At 48.8% G+C, this 21,050-nt stretch overlaps 1 protein-coding gene across 1 annotated transcript in view; it reads left to right on the plus strand.

Annotated features, from left to right (window-relative positions):
• LOC114078928 (kinesin-like protein KIF19) overlaps positions 1-20,017 on the plus strand; it is a 43,533-nt gene extending 23,516 nt beyond the window's left edge. The window contains exons 13-20 of the mRNA XM_071605345.1: positions 1,816-2,086; positions 4,275-4,396; positions 7,064-7,188; positions 10,013-10,121; positions 11,922-12,314; positions 13,089-13,236; positions 17,904-18,011; positions 19,825-20,017. Of these exons, the coding sequence (XP_071461446.1) occupies positions 1,816-2,086; positions 4,275-4,396; positions 7,064-7,188; positions 10,013-10,121; positions 11,922-12,314; positions 13,089-13,236; positions 17,904-18,011; positions 19,825-19,925 (1,377 nt within the window). The 3' untranslated portion in view covers positions 19,926-20,017. The remainder of the gene's footprint in view (positions 1-1,815; positions 2,087-4,274; positions 4,397-7,063; positions 7,189-10,012; positions 10,122-11,921; positions 12,315-13,088; positions 13,237-17,903; positions 18,012-19,824) is intronic.
• Positions 20,018-21,050: the final 1,033 nt, after the last annotated feature.

Below are 21,050 nucleotides of genomic sequence, written 5' to 3' on the forward strand. Positions count from 1 at the left end.
GATGACATCATGTTGTTACGAGCAGGTAGGATTTATTTCACTTAGAAGCTATGAACCAAACCAAGAACTTGATACTACCACATCTGACTGCAGCATGGGGATCGTGCAATTTCACTTCAAAATTCAAAGTTGGATTTCCTCCAACTTCTAAAAAATAAGAAAAATGGTTTCTGCCTGAGCCACTAATATGCATCAACAAGAAAGCATGGCTTCAAGAACAAGCATGAATATTGATATGCAATGGAGTCTGTAAATGATAAGTCTGTTACTTGACTACTTAGTTAACAGTTAATCAACTCAAATCAATGTTTTAAGTGTCGTTAATGACAGGCCCTAGGGACCTAAAGATGAACAAGACACATTCTATGATTTGTACTCGCACCTAGTGGGAAGAGACAGCATGGCAGTTCAGTACAGCAGCACAGCAACAATGCAGGAACAGGGGCAAGTGAGGGAGGGGAGGGACTGTTAGTGTAGCCTGGGAGTCAGGGAGGTCTTCAGGAAAAGAGTAATGCCCAGTAGGAGGAGAGCAGCTGGGGAGCTGGGCCAACTCCTCCAATGTGGTCCCCTGTTGATCCCAATTAAGCAGGTGGCCAGATGCAGCTCCTCAGTGCTTTGGAAACTGTCATCTGACCCATTCCTGGGGACCTTGATTCTGGGCTCACCAGGTGGCTTGGCCCACATGTTACTCTCTGGGGGCCTGGATGGAATTGTGAGGTATGATGGTTACTTTGATGGTTATTACCTGGATGGAATTGTGAGGTATGATGGTTACCCTCAGGCTACAGGATGCAGTGATGCCATCAAACACTGGGTGTTGCTCTGAAGGTATTTTGTAGGCCTGGTTAGCATATGCACTCAGTTGACTTTAGTATATATACACACATGTGCATAGACATGTACACAACATATGTCTATATCTGTATGGGGCTTCTGTGGGTTCAGTTTCTCTGGAGAACTCTGACAGGGCTTCCAGCCCATTTCCTACAAGGGGGACAGCAGTCTGTGGGCGTATAGTGGAGGAGCCAGGCCTCAGCCCTTCCTGCTTCCTCTCATGTGCTGCTTGGTTTGGGAGACCCAGAACCTTGGCTGTGGACCATCCATCATACGACAGAAGTAGGGGCTGCTCCACAGCGTGAAAGTGGGATTCTCTGTTTCCCATGGCAACACTTGGGCTCATGGTGAGTGGTGAGCCCTGGTGCTATAGCTAAAACACAACGTGTCAATAGAAAACTTGAGGTTCAGTGGGGCTGACGGATCAAGAGATGACGGCCATTAAAAAGTTTGCTACTCGTGGTTCCCAAGAAGAGGGGCTTGCTGTGCCATGCAGGGCCACATGGGGGGCACCAGGGTGGGTTAAGAGGCAGGAAAAGCAACATGACCAGGGCCTTCACTGTGGTTTCTGCAGGAAGAAACAGTCAAGGAAGGCTAGTAAGGTTTAGGATTGACTGGCTAGAAAATTTGGGCCTAGGGGCTGTCCTAGTTGTCTAGTACGAGCTCTGGGGAGATTAGGGTAGGTGGAATGTAAACCAGGGTGTGAGAGTCCCACAGAGAGAACTCATGGATGAGTCATTTGCCTTGTCCAGAAGTTGGCGAGGCTGAGAGGGGCTGCCACTCCAGGATCAGTGAGGCCCCAGGTGTCAAAGTGTCAGAATGCAGAAAGTGGAGGACAGAAAGTCTAGGGGACAGTGGCACATCCTAGAGCCTACCACTGTGTGTCTCCTGAGCGTGATCAGTAGACCTTGGCACATAGGAATGAGCGGCCATGGCTGGCAGGGTCCCATGTCCTCCCTGAGTCCTCAGTGTCTTCCTCAGGCCGGGCTGGAGCAACGCCTGGCCCATGCCAAGCAGAAAGCCTCACAGATGGAGAAGCTGCTGCCTGAGCAAGTCACCAGTGAGGACCAGCGGGAGGTGCTGAGGCTGCTGGGCAGGGCCCACGAGCTAGAGGTGGAGAACACGGAGCTGCAGGCCAACAGCCTGTACTGGAAGAACTTGCTGTGCCAGAAGGACTTTATGATCCAGCGCTACCACCAGCACCGGCTGCTCTGTGAGCAGGTCATCCAGGAGCAGCGGCAGCTGATGCAGGGTAGGCCACCTCTGGGACGCGCTATTCATCATGGTTGTTTTCTGGAACCATGCCTGCCTTCACAAACCCCAGCAGTCCCCAGTGGCAGCAGAGCAGAGACAGCAGGCAGCTCCTCCCTTCCCCTCTGGGAGCCTGGCCACTGCCAACTCCCTGCGTGTGCTCTCTAGAGGTCTGTGCAAAGAGATAGCGTTTGGATGGGGGTTTTACACCCACATGAGCATGTCACACACCCTTACCTTCTTTTTCATTGACTTCTTTTTTATTGAAACTGCCCTTTAAGGGGACAATGAACCGCCTTATCTGTAGAAATGCCTGCACTTTCTTAACCATCCAATTGAGATGTTTCTTCATCTTGTATTCTGATACCCACCCCTGTGTCTCCTCTTGTTCACATGTTTGTGCAAGTGTGTAGCATCCTGAGTGTGTGCAGATACCATAGTCATCTTGTCCCTGCAGTCAACACTCACTAAATTGCATAATAGTTTTCCTTTGGGGAGATATTACATGATTTTCTTTATTATGAGAAAAAGGCATGAATTATAACAGCATTAATGAATGTTCTGGAAAAGATAGCAAGTCCCCTATAACTCAACACCTTGCCTAGAAGCAGTGAAATTAATTTTGTCAGAGCTATAACCGTACTTTTTTTTCTTCTTCTTTTTTTTTTTTTTTTGCAGTGCTAGGGATGGTACCCACGGCCTTGTGCCTGTTAGGCAAGCACTCTACCACTGAGTTACATCCCCAACACTTTTTTTTTTTTTTTTTGAGGCACGGTCTTGCTAAGTTACCCAGACTGACTTTAACTTGCAATCTTCCTGCCCAAGCCTCCAATGTCACTGGAATTACAGGTGTTCAACACCACACCTGGCAATTTCCTACTTTAACTTCGTTTTTCTTCATGATACTGGAGACTGAACCCAGTGGCATTCTACCACTGAGCTACACCCCCTGCTCTTTTTTTTTTTTTTAGTTGTAGTTGGACACAATATTTTTATTTTATTCATTTATTTACTTAATGTAGTGCTAAGAATCGAATCCAGTGCCTCACACACTCTAGGTAAATGCTCTACCACCGAGTCATAACTCCAGCCCCCACTGCTCTTTTTACTTTCTCTTTTAAATTGTGAGATAGGGTCTCATAAAACTTCCCAGACTGGCCTTGAACTTGAGATCCTCCTGCTTTAGCCTCCTATGTAGCTGGGGTCACAGGCATGCACTGCTGCACCCTGAACATCATAATCTTTTTATGACTGAGTCATATTCCATGTGTGGATTAACCATTATGTTCACCATTCATCTGTTTATGGGAAATGGGTTTGGGTCTGTCTTTTGGCTATTGTGAATAAAATTTGTGTTTGAGTTTTTCTTTGAGACATGTTTTTAATTCTTTTGGGTAGATCCCTAAGAGTGGTCTTTTAACTTTTTTTTTTTTTTCTTTTTTGTGGTGCTGGGGATTAAACCCAAGGCCTTGTGTTTGCAAAGCAAGCACTCTACCAACTGAACTAAATTCCAAGCCCTGGCCCTTTAACTTTTTTTTTAAATTCTTTTTTTAGTTGTAGATGGACACAATACTTTTTTTATTTATTCATTTTTATGTGATGCTGAGAATCGAACCTGGTGCCTCACACAGGCTAGGCAAGCAATCTACCACTGAGCCACATCCCTAGCCCCAGGTCCTTTAATTTTTAACTTAAGTTTTATTTGTACTTTAGAATTGTTAATAACAGGGCTGGGGTTGTGGCTCAGTGGTAGAGCGTTTGCCTAGCACATTCGAGTCTCAGCATCACATAAAAGTTAATACACCAAAATAAAGGTACTCTGTCCATCTACAACTAAAAGTATTTTTAAGAATTGTTAATAACACTATTTTATGACTGAAAGGCAATATATGAACATAATAGAAAAATTTTAAACTTGTATTGGTGGTGTAGCTCAGTGGTGGAGCACTTCCTCTACACGTAAGATCCTGGGTTCAATATCCAGCACTGCAAAGACAAGAACAATTTTTTTTTTTTTTTAAGTAGACAGAAGCAAAGACAATGTAACAGAAAAGCCTCTTCTATCAGATTGGAGTGTTTGCCTTCAAATTTCCGGTACACAATACTGTCTTGTAACAAGTAGTGGACATTTTGCCTGGTTCTAGGGGTTGTTCTTCCTCATTCTAATCCTGCTTTCCTGGCTCCCTCAGACAGTGGTATCCAGGTTCCGGAGTCTCTGGACAAGCAGTACCGGCTGTACTCCCAGGAGCGGAGCGAGGGCACACTAGACCGCCTGCTGCTGCTGCACTCAGTGATGTCTGGCTCCCTCCAGGTGAGTCCTGCTTGCCAGTCATCCCCCACCACCCCCGCCCCAGGCTCAGGCCATAGTCAGCCTCTCCCATCCGTGGCACTGGGGCCTGTTTGTGCCAGGCCCTATGAAACAGAAGAGAAAATTTGGAAACACCAGTAGACCAACTGCCTAGTGCCAGAGCAATAGGGTGGAGGACAGGCCGAGCCACAGGCTGGGGATTCAGGCAGGTTTCAGGATGAGGCCAGCCCTCCCTGGGCTCTGATGGACATGGCTTGGCCAGAGATAGTGGAGGAGGTCCACTCACAGGACCAGGCCACTCTGTTCTGTCTCCTAGGACCTCTCTAATCCTTAGCTATTACCAGCATTTCTGCCAGTGGCAAAGCCCAACAGGGATTCCTGAGTTTCCTTGAGCAGAGGGCCTTATTGCCTTGATGACCTAGAGAAGTGTCCTCTGGGACCCGTGGCGAGATCTCAAGAGTTAGGTCTTTCTTTGCTCTGGGTGTCTTGTCAGGATGGGCTTGGTGAGCTTGCAGGGGAGAGGGCTTCGAGGTAGCCTCTGCATTGGCTATTGAGCATGAATGCTGTCATACCTGATCTTCGCATGCCATAAAGGAGGCCTGATGTCCCCAGACCATAGACCCTGGACTTAACTCTCCAGAGGAAAGAAAGAAGAAACTTCTAGACCTTAGCCGGGGTGGGCGATGCATGGCATGAGGAAGGCTCAGCTAAAGCACTCCCTACCCCACCCCCTTCCCCTGCTCAGGCTCTGGCAGTACACTGTCTGTGTTTTCCAATGGAGAGCAGGATGAGTCAGGGTGCTGGGCTGCTCTTCTGGGTCTGTGGGCTCAGTTACCTCTTGCATATCTGCTTCCTGTTTGAGAAAAGCCTCTACTCTGCCCTGCTTCCCCATCCTTTCCAGACATCTGTCTCACTTTGGTTTTTGTCTTTTGTTTTTAATAAACTTTCTCTTTTAGAGAAGTTTTGGGTTCATAGCAAAGTGGAACAGAAAGCACAGAGTTCCCATCTCCCCCACCCCTACACGAACCTCCATTACCCATATCCCACACAGCACCACAGTGGTCCATTGCTACAATTAGTGGACATGCCAACACATTATTATCACCAGAGGCATAGTTTACTGTAGAATTCATTTGTAGTGTCATGCTGTAGGTTTGGACACTTAGAAGGCAAGTGCCTGCCATGGTATTGTCGTCCAGCAGTCTCCCTGCCATGAGCATCGTCTATGCTCCCTTGCTCATCCTTCCCTCCCCACCAGATCCTGGCAACCACCAATGTTTTGGTTGTTTGCCTCTGACTTTTTGCCTTTTCCAAAACTATATGGTTGGAGTCATACAACAGATTTTTCAGAGTGAATGCTTTTACTTAGTAACAGGGATTTAATGTTTCCTCCATGTGTTTTCATGCTTTGATCACTTTTTTTAAGTGTTAAGTAACTATCCATCAATCATCTGGCTGTTCCAAAGTTTGTTTTTCCATTTGCCTGCTGAGGGACATCTTGGTTGCTTTTAAATTTTGGCAATTATGAAAAGAGTTGCTATAAATATCCATGTGCAGGTTTTGTGCAGATGTAAGTTTCTAATGCCTTTGGGTAAATCCCAAGTAGCATGATTGCTGGACCATGTGGCAAGAGTAAGTTTACTTCTGTAAGAAGCTGACAAACTGGGCTGGGGATGTAGCTCAGTGGCAGAGGACTTGCTTTGCAAGTGGAATGCCCTGGGTTTAACTTTCAGTACTACAAAAACAAAAAAAGAAAGTGATAAACTGTCCTCCAGAGTGGCCATAGAATTTTGCATTCCTTAGTAAGGACCATGAGCTCCTCTTGTTTGTGTCCTGCCTAAGCCCCTGTTGTCTCCTAAGTGGTGGGGTGACAGGAGCATCTTCTGCATTGCTTTTCTACACTCATGTCCTTTTCTGGTCTGTAACCCAACTCAGGATCCATTTTTCCTTTAGCAGTCATGTCTCCCTAGTCTCCCTCAGTCTGGGATGGCTCCTTAGTCTTTCTCCTTCTCCCAGGTCTGACACTTGAAGACTGTTCCTCCATTACTTTGTAGAATGTCCCTGTTCTGTGTTGGCCTGGTGTCTTTCCATGAGTAGATTGATTGAGCTAATTCTCATGATGATGCATTTTGGCAAGAATGCCACAGCAGCAAAGTCTCTTTTGAGTCCCTGCTTTCAATTCTTTTGGGTATAGACCCAGAACTGGAATTTCCAGGTCACATAATAAGTCTGTTTAACTTTTTGCAGGCCTATAGACTTTTAGGGTTTCTCACATAGGTGTCTCCTTGCATACCACTGTTGCTCAGGGTCGAAGTGGTGGGATGGTCCCTGGGGATTTGACATGGGAGATCTCCTTGGTGGGGGCAGGAGTTAAGGAGTCCACTGACCATGTTAAGTGTTAAGTAACTATCCATCAATCATCTGGCTGTTCCAAAGTTTGTTTTTCCATTTGCCTGCTGAGGGACATCTTGGTCGCTTTTAAATTTTGGCAATTATGAAAAGAGTTGCTATAAATACCCATTTGCAGGTTTTGTGCAGATGACTGGCCTCCCACTGCATGGCAATGGCAGGGAGGACATGGACCTTCCCATGTCCCTCAGAAACCCTCTGCTTGATAACATGGCTTTCTCACATCCCCGCCGACCTCACTTAGCAACTGTCTGGTCCCAGGATGGCTCCATTCTGCATATCTCACCCATGCCGGAGGAGCCCAGCCGAGACCAGCCTGAGGACAGGAAAGACTTCCCGCGGGGCCCCCAAGTTGAGCTGCCCTCAATGCCACTGGAGAGAGACAGGTAGGTGAGATCCAGCCTGGTGGAGACCAAGGCCATGAATCCCAGGCTCTTGTTTGGCAGGTGGCCTGAGGCTGATCTCAGAGCCAGTGCTTCCTCTTTCCTGGAGTGTCCAACTTCTGTTGCTTGAGAGATCCTTGTAAGAATAACAAATTGCCCTAGGAGATGACCACTGAATGGCGTAACTATGAGGTTAAACATTTAAATAAAATAAATAAAAACATCAGGACACTTTACCCCTAGATACAGTAATGTACAGTTCCCTCTAAAACCACAATGTAAATAATTATTCTCAACAAAATTAGTGATGCTTTTGAACATCATTTTATATCTTGCCTGTTGTCAGATTTCTCCAAATTTTACCCCAAACGCCTCTGCAGCTGGTTTATTCAAACCAGGAGGCCGTGAAGTTTCAATAGAAAGCCCAGGTCTACCTTTGTCACCTTTGGGCAATGAAAATCCCAGGGCTCCAGGCAGAGGTGGCCTGGTTCCTTCAGTATATGGGCATATGCAAGCATGTTGGTGTGGCAGTGTGCGCTCTGCATGTGCACGTTTGTGCATTTGTGAGTGCATGAAGTTGTTTGAGTTCACAAGCTTCATATGCACACAAGTGTACACACACATTCATCCATGTGAGCACACACATGTGTTTGTGTGCAAATGTTAGTGTGCCTGTGTACATGGGCACATGTGTGTCTGTAGGTGATGTGTGCATGTTTGGGGGAACAGTAAGAGGACAATCCCTCTCTTTCCCATCTTGATGATCATGGCTGACACTCTATAACAAAAGCAGGTTAACAGGAGACAAGCATAACCAAATTATTTATTTATTTATTTAGTGGTATTGGAGACTGAACCTAAAGCCTCAAGCAAGTGCTCTACCATTGAGCAATACTTTTCAGTCCTTTTTTTAAATTAAATTTTTTATTCTTTTTTTTTTAGTTGTAGATGGACACAATATCTTTATTTATGTATTATTATGTGTTGCTGAGGATCAAACCCAGTGCCTCACACATGCAAGGCAAGAACTCTGCCACTGAGCCACAACCCCAGCCCCTTATTTTTTAATGGTAATTTTTATTGATGCATTATAATTATATATAATATTGGGATTCATTTTTACTTATTTGTACAAGCACACAGCATAATTTAATCCCCTCTCCATCCCTTTCAAAATTTTAAGTCACCCAGACTGGCCTGAACTTACAATTCTCCTGCCTAAGCCTCCCACATCACTGGGATTATAGGTGTGTGCCACTGTGCCCAGCCAGCATAACAAATTTACTTGATCATAGTCTTATGTAATACTGGAGGCTTCAGAATGAAGACCCAAAGACCCAGGGTGAACTCCCCATTTTTATGCTCAGGTCTGAAGAGGCAGGGACAGCCATGTAGAAACATGATTGGAAAAGAAGTGTGTGAGTTGATGGTAGTGAACTTGGGGGTGGCCCAGCCAGGCCTGTCTGTGCAGGCTCTTCGGGCCACTCTGCAGCATTCCTTCTGTAATAAGGGCCTGATGATCTGCAGTTAAGCCAGGCAGGTCAGAAGAATTTCTTTATTGCGGGAGTGTTGGGGGTAGGGGAGTTAGAGTAGCATTCTTATGTTTCATGGCTGGTTTGGGGACCCATCTTGGAGAAGAGGAATTCTGGTTTCTATGGCTTGCCTGGAGGAAAGAATGGTGGCAGAAGACGGGAAGGCCTCAGAGGCCTCCACATAAAGTGTCATTTTTTTTATCCCCAATGTGTGTCACGTGTGCACACATGTGCCTGTATCTGTGTCATGAAGGTGCATTGGGTTCGTGTGCACATGTGTATGTATGTGTATGCAAACACAGTGCCCTGGGTCCCGGTCCAGGCTACACACCTCTCTACTCCCCTGTGTCCTGCTGTCTTCCTGTCCTTAGCCCACACCTGGCATGAACTTGGTCCTTGGCCCATTGAATAAGCTCTGAGAACAGCTCAGAGGAGCGAGAGGAGGGGCTTCCCCTCCCTTCCCCAGAGCCAGACCTGGGAGCAGCCAGGACTGTGGTGAGTCTGGGCTGAGCTCCCTCCGAGCTGTGCACAGGAGCACAGTGAAGTGCCCAATGTGCACAGGAGTGAGTGTGCAGCTGGAATGCCAGCTGTGTTGGAAGTCAGGCCCTGCCAGCCCTGAACCTCACCTTTCACACCAGGAAGCCACCCGGAACCTCAGAGCCCCGGGGTTCATTTGTGGGTGTGGTCGCTAGCTCCTTGGCTAAGTGACTAAAATCAATCTCTAACCTTCTCCCCTCACTGGAAGTCCACTGGCCCAAAGTCCCAAACTTTCTGGCCACAAGTTTGGTAGCCAGGCCTACCAGGAGCCAGCTTATCAGAGTGACCAAGACCTCCCTGTCATTAGCGACAAGGGAGTGGTCTATGAAGGTCTGTGCAGGATCAAGAGGGGCCCAGCGGGCAGATATCTTCACTGTGCCTCACCTGTCCTGAGGTGGGTGGGTCTTCTGCTCACTTTTTTATTGTCTTAACCGCTTGCCCATTGGGTGGTGTGTTCTTGGACGGAGTGTGGGACAGGGCCTAGTCTGCCAAGGACGGTGCGCGCCTGGTCCTAGGGATAGGCATGGCTACAGTAGGTGACCAGTGCATAATGTCAGGTGAATGAGCTCAGCTTGGCTCCTACCACAGAAGCCTGGCCACAGCCACCACTGTGCCCTGGTGCATGATACCACCACTCTGCCCCCATGTGTGGGCCACAGCCTTGCGGCCAGAGAAGAAGCCGAGGCTCAGGCTCAGGCTGGTCCCTGGATGTATCAGAGGGCACAATGGTCCTACTTGTGCCTCCACTTCATCCACAGTGATGGTAACAAGTCATCAAAAGCCACGCCATTGAAAAAGCCAGGAAAGCAAGACTGTCTCCTCCCTCCGCCATCCCTCCGAGTGCTGCTGACTCCTCCCATCCATGAGGTCGGTGTGCGGTGCTCAGTGGGGCCTGGACTGTGCAGAGGCTCCTCACTCCCCAGCACACCCTCACACTCTCAACCAGAGCTGCACAGGGCCAGGGGCGAATGGGTGGGGCATCCAGAGGGAGGGCCATCCATCCTCCTGCAACCATCAGGATGGTAGCCTGCACAACACTAGAGGTTAGCCTGTGACAGTGTCCTGAGGCTGCTTCAGGTCCAGCATCAAACACAGGGCTACATCCTCTCGAGTTCCGAAGGCTGAGAGTCCAAGGTAAGTGTCTGGTAGGCCGTGCTCCCGCCCAGGCCCCGGAGGAGGAGCCTTCCTGCCTGGTGGCTCCTGGTGGTTCCTGGCTGCAGCCACACAGCCCCATCTCCCCAACGTCTTCCTGTGGCTCTGCCTTTCCCTTCCTGTAAGGACTGCAGTCCCTGGATTACAGCCCATCCTGAATCCAGGATGCCCTCCTCTAGAGAGCCTTAACTAAGAACACCCGCAGAGATCCTAGTTCTGCATAAGGTCCCCCCAGGTCCTGAGCAGATGTGAACTGGGGGCATCCTGTCACCCTAGTGCTGGCTGCTCCCACTTGGCGATGAGGCCATCTTTCTCCTCAGCTTACAAAGTAAGAAAATGAGACACAGGTACTGGAAGTAACTGGCTCTTCCCCCTGCGGCTGGCTGTGGTGGCTCTGCAGGATCTTCCTTTGCTCATAGTAGGTTGGGGTGATGAAAAGGATTACAAGAATGAAGGAGTTAAAAGCATCAATGTGCTCCTGTGTCCTCCCAACTTGCTTTTTAGCTTTCCTGGGGTGTGGGCACTTTGGGGCTCGGGAACCAGCCAGATCTGGGCTCAAATTGCACTGTATCCTTTGCTAGCTTTGTGACCTCAGACAAGTTACTGCACGTCTCTGTGCTGTTTCTTCACCTGTAAAATGGTGAACGTAAGGGTCTTATTGTGGTGCCAAGTTCAAGAAAAAGCAGTCTAACAACTCAGGGAGCAGTGCCTCTCCTTTCCCTGTGTGTCTCTTGAGGAAGGCTGACCAGGCCCACTCCTCGCCCACCCCTTGCCCTGACATACTTGGTGCCTCCTCGTTCTCACTGCCCTCTTATTCCTATTTTTGAGCCTCTCTCTATATGGCTTGAATTTTCTTTCTTCTCTCCCATTTTCTCTGCTTCTCTTTATTGTGTAGACCAGCCTAACTTTGCTCCCAGAAAGCAACAAGTCTCCTCTTTCTCTAGGGGTTGGGGAGGGGCGGACAGTGAGAGACAGAATGGCAAATATGAGACTCTTGCAGGGGGTGGGCTTGGTGAAGGAGAATCCCTGCAAGTCAGTGATTTGGTCTTTTCCCACGAGCAATTACGTAAAAGCTATTAGTGCTCGTTATGACTACGAACAGAATGAATGAGCAGGCTCCGACACATCCCACTGCTGCCCGCTATGGTGAGGACGCCCCATCCCCTGACGCCACGGGGCGCTGCAGGGCCGCTCTGCAGTGCAGAAGTGCTGGGGAACTCCTGCCTGGAGAACTCTTGGTCAGTGACCCTGGGAGCCCCTCCCTGTGGTGGCAGGACCCCACACCTGAGTGCCAGTCTTACTCCGGGGTGCCCCACACATTCAGCACAATCACCAGAGTGGCACTGTCTGGTCACACACCCTCCTTAACCATGTTACTCCCCAGTATCTTTCCCCCTTATAAACTACCTACCTGGAGTCATTGTCTCCAGGTCTGCTCTGGGATAGTAGTGACACTTGGGGACAACAGTCCCATCTAGGGCCTCTGACCACTCTGTGGGTATTGCCTTCCTACAGAAGCCAAGCTCCCTGAATATGAAGAGCCTGCTGTCCAAGGTGTACCCCCCAGCTGGGGTGGAGCTGGGCACCCTGTGGCCAACAGGGGAGGCTGGCAGCCTAGCCCTGAGCACCCAGGTGCTCAAGGAGATGGCCCTGGGCACCAAAAGCATTGCCCTCATTGCAGCCAGCCGACGCTCCAAAGCACAGGATTGGGAGGGCAACAGCAGGCGCTCCTCCCGCCACCTCCTAGAGGAGGCAACCCTGGATTCCAGAGACCTGAAGCCCAGCACCACCCCTGACCCCACCCTGGCAGATAGGAGCTGGCCCCATGCCAGCCCACGCAGGGACCATTCCATGGAAAGGAAGTCCAGGAGGAAACGCTCACCCTCGCTTACCTGGAGCGTGCATTCGGTAGGTGCTAGGGCACTGGAGGAGGACAGGAGGGCAGGTCAGGGACACTGAGTCATGGTTGACACGGGAGGCCCCAGTTCCTCACCTGTCCCTCAGCAGTTTCAAGCTCATATGTGATCTTGAATCACATGTGTCCATGTTCCATTCGAGAGAGAGATTGAGACTTATTACCAGGAACTGGCTCAGGTGATCATGGAGGCTGGAAAGTCCCCAAATCTGTAGGCTGAGTCAGCAGCTGGAAGCCCCAGAGAGTCAGTCTCAATTCAAGGCTAAGGGTGGGAAAAAGTCAATGGCCCAGCTGGAGGAACTATCTCTTATTTGGGGAAGGGCCTGCCTTGTGTTCTGCTGAGGTCTTCACGTGATCAGAGGTGGCCCACCACATTAGGAGGGCCATCTGCTTTTCTCATCCAGATGTTACGCTCACCCAGAAGCACTCTTCCAGACACCCCCAGAATAATGTTTAGCCAAGTATCTGAGCACTCCGTGGCCCAGACAGGTTGACGCACATAACTGACCACTGCCCTGGGTTTAGACGAAAATTCCCACTGCTAGAGGACTTTATAAGGGGAAAGGGGGACTCACTGTTAGAAAAGGGTCATTTATTCATTCAGTGGGGACTGAGGAGATTAGTAGGAATTCTGCACATTTTGTACCTAGAGGCTCACAACAGTCTGTCACACGGTAGCTGTTTAATCAGTGCTCCCCTTGCCATCCTGTCCCTTCAGCACCCATTCCTCACTCCACACCACACCTGTTGTGTGACCTTTCCTGCAGGAGAAACTTCAGCCCCACTCTGTGGAGCACCTGGTGGACAGCCAGCTGCCCCCAGCGCACCTTCAGCAGTCAAAGTCGCCAGGAAAAAGCTTTCTCCCTGCTGTCCCCGTGGCCTCCAAGATAAAACCCAGCCTCAGTTTCCACACAGGTACGGCATCCAAGGCAGAAAACAGCATGTCAGTTTTTTCTGTATCCTATGACACTGTCCCTCCTTCCATATGAGCATCTTAGAAAGTATGAAAGGCTGCCCCGTGATCAGCTGTCCCGGTGAGCTGGGGCCACTGGCTTCCTGAAGATGGGGCCGTGGGCTCGCCTTGAGCCTGCCGACTCTCCAGATGGCGATTGAGATTGGGTGTAGTCCCCAACTCTATGTGCCTGTGCTCCTGTCCTAAAGGCCAGTTGGTGAGGTCAGAGGGTGGCTCTTTGGGTGTTATGATAAAAACAGTTAACTTTATTTTGCTACGTAGATCAAAATTATACATGAGAAGAACCATTTATGAACCCTACCACCCAGAAGTAGTCACCAAGAATAGTATCCTGTCTCTGCCATTGATGTGAATAGCCCCTCCCCTTACAGGAAGTCAGGGCTGTGTGTGATTCATCACCACCGCAAACGTGGTGACCTGCAGCAGAGGTCAAGACCAAGTATTTGAGAATACAGTACAAGTTTGGTGGTACCATGACTCATGACCAATGGCTTAGTTCTATATTTTTGTTTACTGATTTATTTTTGCAGCATTAGAGATTGAACCCAAGGGGGCTCTACCATGAGGTGTATCCCCAGCCCTTTTTGATTTTTGAGACAGGATCTTGCTAAAGTTGGAGACTGGTCTTGAACTTGTGATCCTCCTACCTCAGCTCCCCAAGTCACTGGAACCACAAGTGTGCCCTACTGTACCCAGCTAGTTCTGTATTTTAAAAAATGCTATATTTTGCTAGGGGCAGCGGTGCATGCCTGAGGCAGGAAGATGGCAAGTTTGAGACAGAAGAGACTGTCTCAAAATAAAAAATAAGAAGGGTTGAGGATGTGATTCAAAGTGTCAACCCACAGAAGACTGTAAGGAAGTAGAGCAAGCTCCTCCTCACCAAGGTGGCTGGGAGCACCAGCTGACCCGGGGGTTACATGATGGTGCCCATTTACTGAGCACACACTGCACCAGGCACTATGCTATGCACCCTTCAGGATGCATCTTTATCCTCATAATAGTCCTGTGAGGTAAGGAATGGCCCCCTCTATGTTATATGATGAGTAAACTGAGGCACAGAGATGTTGAGGAGTTTGCTCAAGTCCACACAGCTGGGAGTGGCAGAGTTGGGACTTGAAACCAGGTGAACTGGCTCCAGATTGCTAGTTCATGACCACAGTTCCATGTCCTTTTGTTTTTACTTTATAAAGGTGTGGTCTCTGGATCAGAGGGTGTGCACATTGGGGGGTTATGGATGGTATTTCAAGGACAGTGGAAGCAGACATTGCCAGGTTTACTGTCCACCTTGCCACAGACATGCAGCTTGGCACTTCAGAAGTGTTTGATCCTGATGACAAAATTGACAGAATGAAGTCATCAGCAGTGTGTGTGTGTGTGTGTGTGTGTGTGTGTGTGTGTGTGTGTATGTGTGTTTGGTATCAGGGATTAAATTCAAAGGCACTTAACTATGAGCCACACCGTCAGTTCCCCCCTTTTAAAAATATTTTTAGTATTTATTTTAAACAAGGATGGAAAGAAAATATTTTAAGTGACACAATGAACTTAATCCATGGAAAAAGTATACATAGTTGATATTAGAATATACATATCTTTGGGATTTTTTAATTCTTTTAGTCATGTATCACAGTAGAATCTATTTTGATATGTTTATACAAGCATGAAATGTATCGATATTCTAATTAGGATTCCAGTTCTTAGGGATGTACATAATGGTGAGATTCACTGTGGTGTATTCATATAGGTACATAAGAAAGTTATGTCCAATTTGTTCCTCTGTTTCTCCTACTCCTATCCCTCTTCCTTCCGGTCATTCCCCTTTATCTAATACACTGAACTTGTATTCTTCCTCTACACATTTTTATATACAACTAATTGTTTCTGTAAAAAACAGGTAATGAGGGCTGGGATTGTGGCTCAGTGGTAGAGCACTCATCTAGCACAGGCGGGACCCGGGTTCGATCCTCAGCACCACATAAAACTAAAGGCATTGTGTTGTGTCCTCTACACCTAAAAAATAAATATTAAAAAAACAGGTAATGAATTATATATAAAACTGATACCAAATTGTGGGGGGAAAACTATCAAGCTATTTTTACCCAGCTTTAGGTGAGTCAAAGATTTTAATAGAAACCACCATGTTACATGATCATGTCTTTGGGCATGAGCAGGTGCCGCAGTCCGGCTGCAGCAAAATAACCTGGGGGTGACGAGGAACTTGTGTAGATTGATACAGCAGGAGTGGAAGCCATTTATTGTAGGACAATAGAGGTATTTATACATTCCACACAGCTTATTAATTAGCATAAACTAGATACAGCAGTCAACCAATAAGGAATCTCCACACTTAATGGCTCGCTGGCGTTACTTCACAAACCACTCCCTCTGGCAAAATGCCAGGCGCCATCCTGACTTGTTTACAGACTCTAACAAGCAGGAGCAGAATGAGCATGTTCAGAGGATGCTTTCCTGTTTCCATTATGTAAGCTATGCATAGTGAAGAATAGGACCGGGAGAAGCCAAGTCCTCTTCATTCTCACCTTCTATGAGCCCAAACTCTCCCATCATGTATCTCTATGTCTATGTCAGACCCCCAATTCAAGCAAAATGCAGATTGTTAAATCCATAATCAAACCACCAAAGAAAGTAGACGAAATTTATACAGAATTGTTTCCCTGATGAGTTTAGATGTTTTTCATGTTTCTTAACATATTTTTGCATACCTGGGCTTGTGGATGCAACTTAGGAACCAAGTTCACCTTTTTATTTTTTATGTTGAGACAAGGTCTTGCCAAGTTGCTTAGGGTCTCATTAAGTTGCTGAGGTTGGCTTGAACTTGAGATCCTCCTGCCTCTGCCTCCTGAGCCTCTGGGATTACAGGCATGAGCCTCCATGCCCAGCTTGTAGTACCATTCCCCACCCTCCAAACTTGAAACACTTTTAAAAACAAAATGTTCTTTATGGGATTTTCTGTTTTCAGGAGTAGCCCCCTTCCCATTATATGCTCTTAAAACAATGAAAAGTCACAGAGAACACAGAGTGGCCTAGAGTGGGAGCTGGGAGTCAGGGATGGGGCTGGCCTTCCCCAGCACTCCCAGCTGACAGGCAGTACACAGTGCCAGGCTCCAGTCATGCCAGGGGGTGTCCATGATAGCCCCTTCCTGGATCAGGGACTTAAAAATGCCTGTGCAATTATGTGTAACGGCTCAGCCTGGTGGGTGGGTATTCATATCTCCTCTAGAAATGAGCCTGTGGGGATGTGTTTGTATGTGATCAAAAATTACATTTTCTTTCCCCAACAGACTATTGTGAAATTTTTAAACATAGACAGGAGCTGAGACAATAATTACAATAATCTCCATGTACCCACCACCCAACTTGTTTCTTCTCTCTCTATACTTTTGTTTGTTTGTTGTTTGATTTCCTGGGGATGTCTCAAGAAAACCCAAGATCGTGCCATTTTATTTCATTTCAAGAGCTCCCTGACAATAGAGCTTTCCGTGTGGTAGATAGAAGAACAAAGAGCTGTTCCCTAAGATCATCTCATGCTATCTGCGTACAAAAGAAGACCAACTTTGCAGATAAGCAAGAGTAGTCTGCACTGGCCCTCTCAGTGGGCAGGAAGGGGCTGCTTCTCCAGGATCAGGCCGAATTCCTGCTGTCCTCCCCAGGAAGTGGCTCGATGCCCTTCTCAGTGGTGCCAACACAGTCTCTGTGGGGCCAGGGTTCTCAGCTCTACAGCTGTGGGGTTCTGTGATCAAAAAGTTAAGAGCTGGATGGTCCTTCAAGATCTGTAGCCCAGCTGGTTCAGGTGGGTAAACTGAGGCCTGGAGAGTAGAAGTGACATCTCTAGGGTCACATCAGGTATTGATGGCATGGTTAAGATTGGTGCCAGTGCTGCTCTCTCCACCTGGCTGCCGTGCTTCAAGAAAGAATGTACTTGTGTTTTCAGGTGTACTGAAAGGGCTGGCAGGAGGTGGGGCAGACCAGGTATCCCTTCTTGGCAGGGGCCAGACAGCTCTTCACTGCACATAGGTCCCCTGGGGAGCTGGAAGATCACAGATGTACAGTGTTTGCAGAAGGCTGGGCTCCCAGATGGCATCTTGGCCCAATGAGTTTCGAGAGCTGAGTGAGACAAGGAGGAAGAGTGTAGAACAACGCGACTTGGGCTTGGACACTCAGGGGGCTTCTCTGTAGGGTGATGTTGGGCAGAGACCTGAGGAAGTGGGAACCCAACTGGATGGAAGGGAGAGATGCCCTTCTCTCCCCACAGCCCACCCCCTGGCTTCCTTTTTTATTTGAGTATGTGCAATAAACCCAGCGAGTCCTCTTCTCTGCCATGTAACCACCAGCCAAGAGCAAGAGGGGATGGAGAAGGAAACACAGTTGCTGATGGGAAGAGACAAGAACCAAAAGCTGGGCTGGGGAGACTTCTTGAAGGACAGAGTGCAGGGGTTCACATAGAAAAACAATCCCTGGGGAAGTCCCAAGGAGGGGTTAGGCACAGAGCCTGACGTGGGGTGACTTCTTGGTATGTGTTGTCCATTCTTCAGTTTGATTTCCAGGAATCACTGGGTAGTGCTAATAATGATATCGTCCTGTCTTTGTTCAGATGAGAACACACTCCACGTGCCTGAAGTCAGCTTCAGCTTCCCCAGCGCCATGTGGCAGAGCAGCACAGGCCCAAGCAGGCCACCCCTCCTGCCCAGGGACATCCGAGGTCAGTGTCTGCTTCCTCCCCACCATGCAGTCCTGTAGCTCCCACCCCACTGGCTACCAGGATTCTCCTGTCCCCTCCATGGGGAGAAGTAAGGGCAGGAGGGTCGTTGTGCACAACTCAGTCCACTCTTGCCATACCGCCTCTGTGTAGGCCCTGTAATTGTCCTTGTTTGCAGGACTCTGGTGTTCACAGAAGATAGAGACTTGACTGAAGGTCACTAGGGAGTGAGAGGAGAGCCAGCATTTGAACTTGGGCTTTTTGTCTGCAATGCTCAGTTGTTCTGCTGGTAGAGAAGAGACAGCTGGATCTGGCCTGGCCCCAGCAGCTCTCCCATCCCTGATGCTGTACTTCACTTGCCTCTCACACATTTGCCCAGCTTCAAATGAACTGTAGGCCACAGCCCCAGATCGGCCAGGAAGGCTGGAGGAAGGCTGATGGCAGAGGAGGGTTAGAGTTGGGCTGAAAAGGGGAGGGCTGGGCAGCACCTCTGATGGGGCGCAGGGGCTGGAGTTGGAGAGCCACATCAGGTGAGTCAGCATGTGGCAGTAAGCTGGGGTGTGCACTCAGGACAGAAGGAGATGGGACTCTCAGGGCTGAGTCTTGGTGATGTGGAGCCAGACATCTGGAGGTTGGAGAGATACTTGGGAAGGACGTAGGTACCTGGTTGGTAGGTGGGAGTCTAACTAAGCCTATTTCCTATGCCCTGTGTATAGACCCATCCAATTCTTTTAAAGAACTTTTATTATTTCTTGTATCTTCAGACACGTACAAATAATAGCTTAATTTATAGTGTAGAACTGCCCTTCCCGGTAGAAGTATGAGGTGAGCCACATATATAATTGCAAATGTTCTCATAGGTACAGGTGAAACCAATAATGTGTTTTATTTACCTCAATGTATAATCAATGTAAAAGTAATAATGAGAAAGTTCACATTCTTTATTTTGGTGCTAAGTCCTCTGAAGTCCATGTGAGTTTTGCACGTACAGCACATCTCAATTTTGCATTTTGGGTGCTAAGTAGCTGCATGTGGCCAGTGGCTGCTATATTAGAGAGCACATTCCAGAACATTACCAGAGCATACCACCTAGTTCTTGGGCCCCTTCTGGAAGACAGAAAGCTCTCTCTGGTATCATTGACACCATTTTGTCACTCCCTGAATCACCTTGCAACCAAACCATCAGGAAGGATAGGTTCAATTATTAATGGGCTTATGGACCACTTGGGACCATCTGGGCCCATGCAGGAGGTTCATTCTTCTGTTTGATCTTAGTACCTGCTGCGGCACCTTTAACCCATTCCTCGTGTCACTGATTAAGAACTTGTCATTATGCCATTCTTTAAGGATTCTTGGCTCTCAATGGTGTTTAGCAGTGGGACAGAACTCCTAAGCCAGAGCATGCTGAGTTTTAACAGTGTGTCTCTAAATGTGAGGGATGAAGAAGGGTCCATAAACATCACCTTTCCTAATTGCATCTGGCCAGAGCTGCTGAGTGCACCCCCATGAGGAGACTGTGGCTCTGGGAGGGTCCTGAGAATGCTGGAGCAGCCAAGACCACAGTACCTGGAGGGTTCGGGAGAAAGTCCCAGAGGGCTCAGGGGTGGATCTGCCTGGGGAGTGAGGAAGGGCCCTGTGGGTCGAGCTGCCTGGGGAAGTGGCTTAGGTCATGGTGAGGCACCACACCAGCAGGTGCCCAGGCTCTTACAGGAGCAGAGAAGAGGGGCCATTCCATGTGGTGGGCCCCCCCAGCTTGGGGTGCTTGCTTCATTTGAGTTTGCCTGGACTGCAGGCTGAAGTCTCCCCATTCATGCAGGGTCTACAGAGAGTGGAGGGCCACACCACAGCCCGCTGCCCCCCAGCAACCCCCGGAAGCTCCAGGGTGGCAGTGCCAAGAGGCCAAGAAGACTCAAATAGATGGTGGAGCCAGAGCCTCACACAGGGAGGCCAGAGGAGCTTGGCCTTAACCCAAAGTTGGATTGGAGAAAAGAGGGCCCTCGCTGAACACTTTGGGGATAGCTCCTACTCTAGATTCAGGGGCTACCTCACCTTCCAAACGAGGGCTGCCTGTGGAGTACCAGGGCCCTGACTGTGGACCCTTCCCAGAGGTCCCTGGCCTTTCTTGGGTGGCCACAGTTGCAGATGCTGTTCCTGGGACCACGCCACATCCTATTGTTGTCTCTGGGAGGACCTGTGTCTCAGAGCACTCTGGTCACTGCACACCACTCAGCCCAGGATGAAGAGGATGCCCAAGCAGCCACTGGTAGGTCATGGGGAAGAATCTGTCCCATCCCCACAAACTTCAGCCAACCTGCAGAGTGGACCTGGTCTCTCCCAGGTGTGCAGGCTATCAGAAGCACGATAACTTAGAGGAAAGCTGTACCCCAAACCCTCATAAATGGGAACCTATATTAAGGTGAAGGCCTAAGGGGTTTATGAGTTTTAGTAATTTTTTCATCAGAAAAGCACACAGAAAGCTTGAGCGCCATCCTATGGATACACGGTCGTGGCATCCTCTGATCATGTTTGGCACTTTCTTTCTCAAATCCACACCTTCACCCCTCGCACTCTGGGACTCCTGTGTGGAGGCTGTGGGGGTCAGAGCCACCTCCCTGGTGGTGGGAGCCACTTCTTGTTGGCCAGCTTCCTTAAGCCAGGAGGTGAGCAGGACCAAGAGAGCAGAGATGAGCTCTGTGGACTTTGGCATCAGCACCTCAGGGACAGGAGGTACAGGTGGCATTCTGGCCTCTTGGCCCGAGTAGGATGCCCATAATCGCTGTGTAGACTCCATAGCTGGTGGTGCAGGCTGGCCTCCCTGTCATGACACCCTCTGTCAATGAAGACAGGCTTGGGACTTGCACAAAGCCAGGCTGCCCTTCTGGAACTTCTCTGCAACCTCTGGGGCACATCAACACCCACACCTTCACTCAGAGGGAGGCACCACGCCTGGAGTATAGGATTTCAATTTTTCTACCTGGTCCCAGACCTCTGAGCTGAAGCTGGCCTGGGTTTCATGGCCCTTAGGCCTAGTGGCCCTGATAC

The sequence above is a fragment of the Marmota flaviventris genome, chromosome 19, assembly GCF_047511675.1.
Source record: "Marmota flaviventris isolate mMarFla1 chromosome 19, mMarFla1.hap1, whole genome shotgun sequence".
Taxonomy (NCBI): Eukaryota; Metazoa; Chordata; class Mammalia; order Rodentia; family Sciuridae; genus Marmota; species Marmota flaviventris.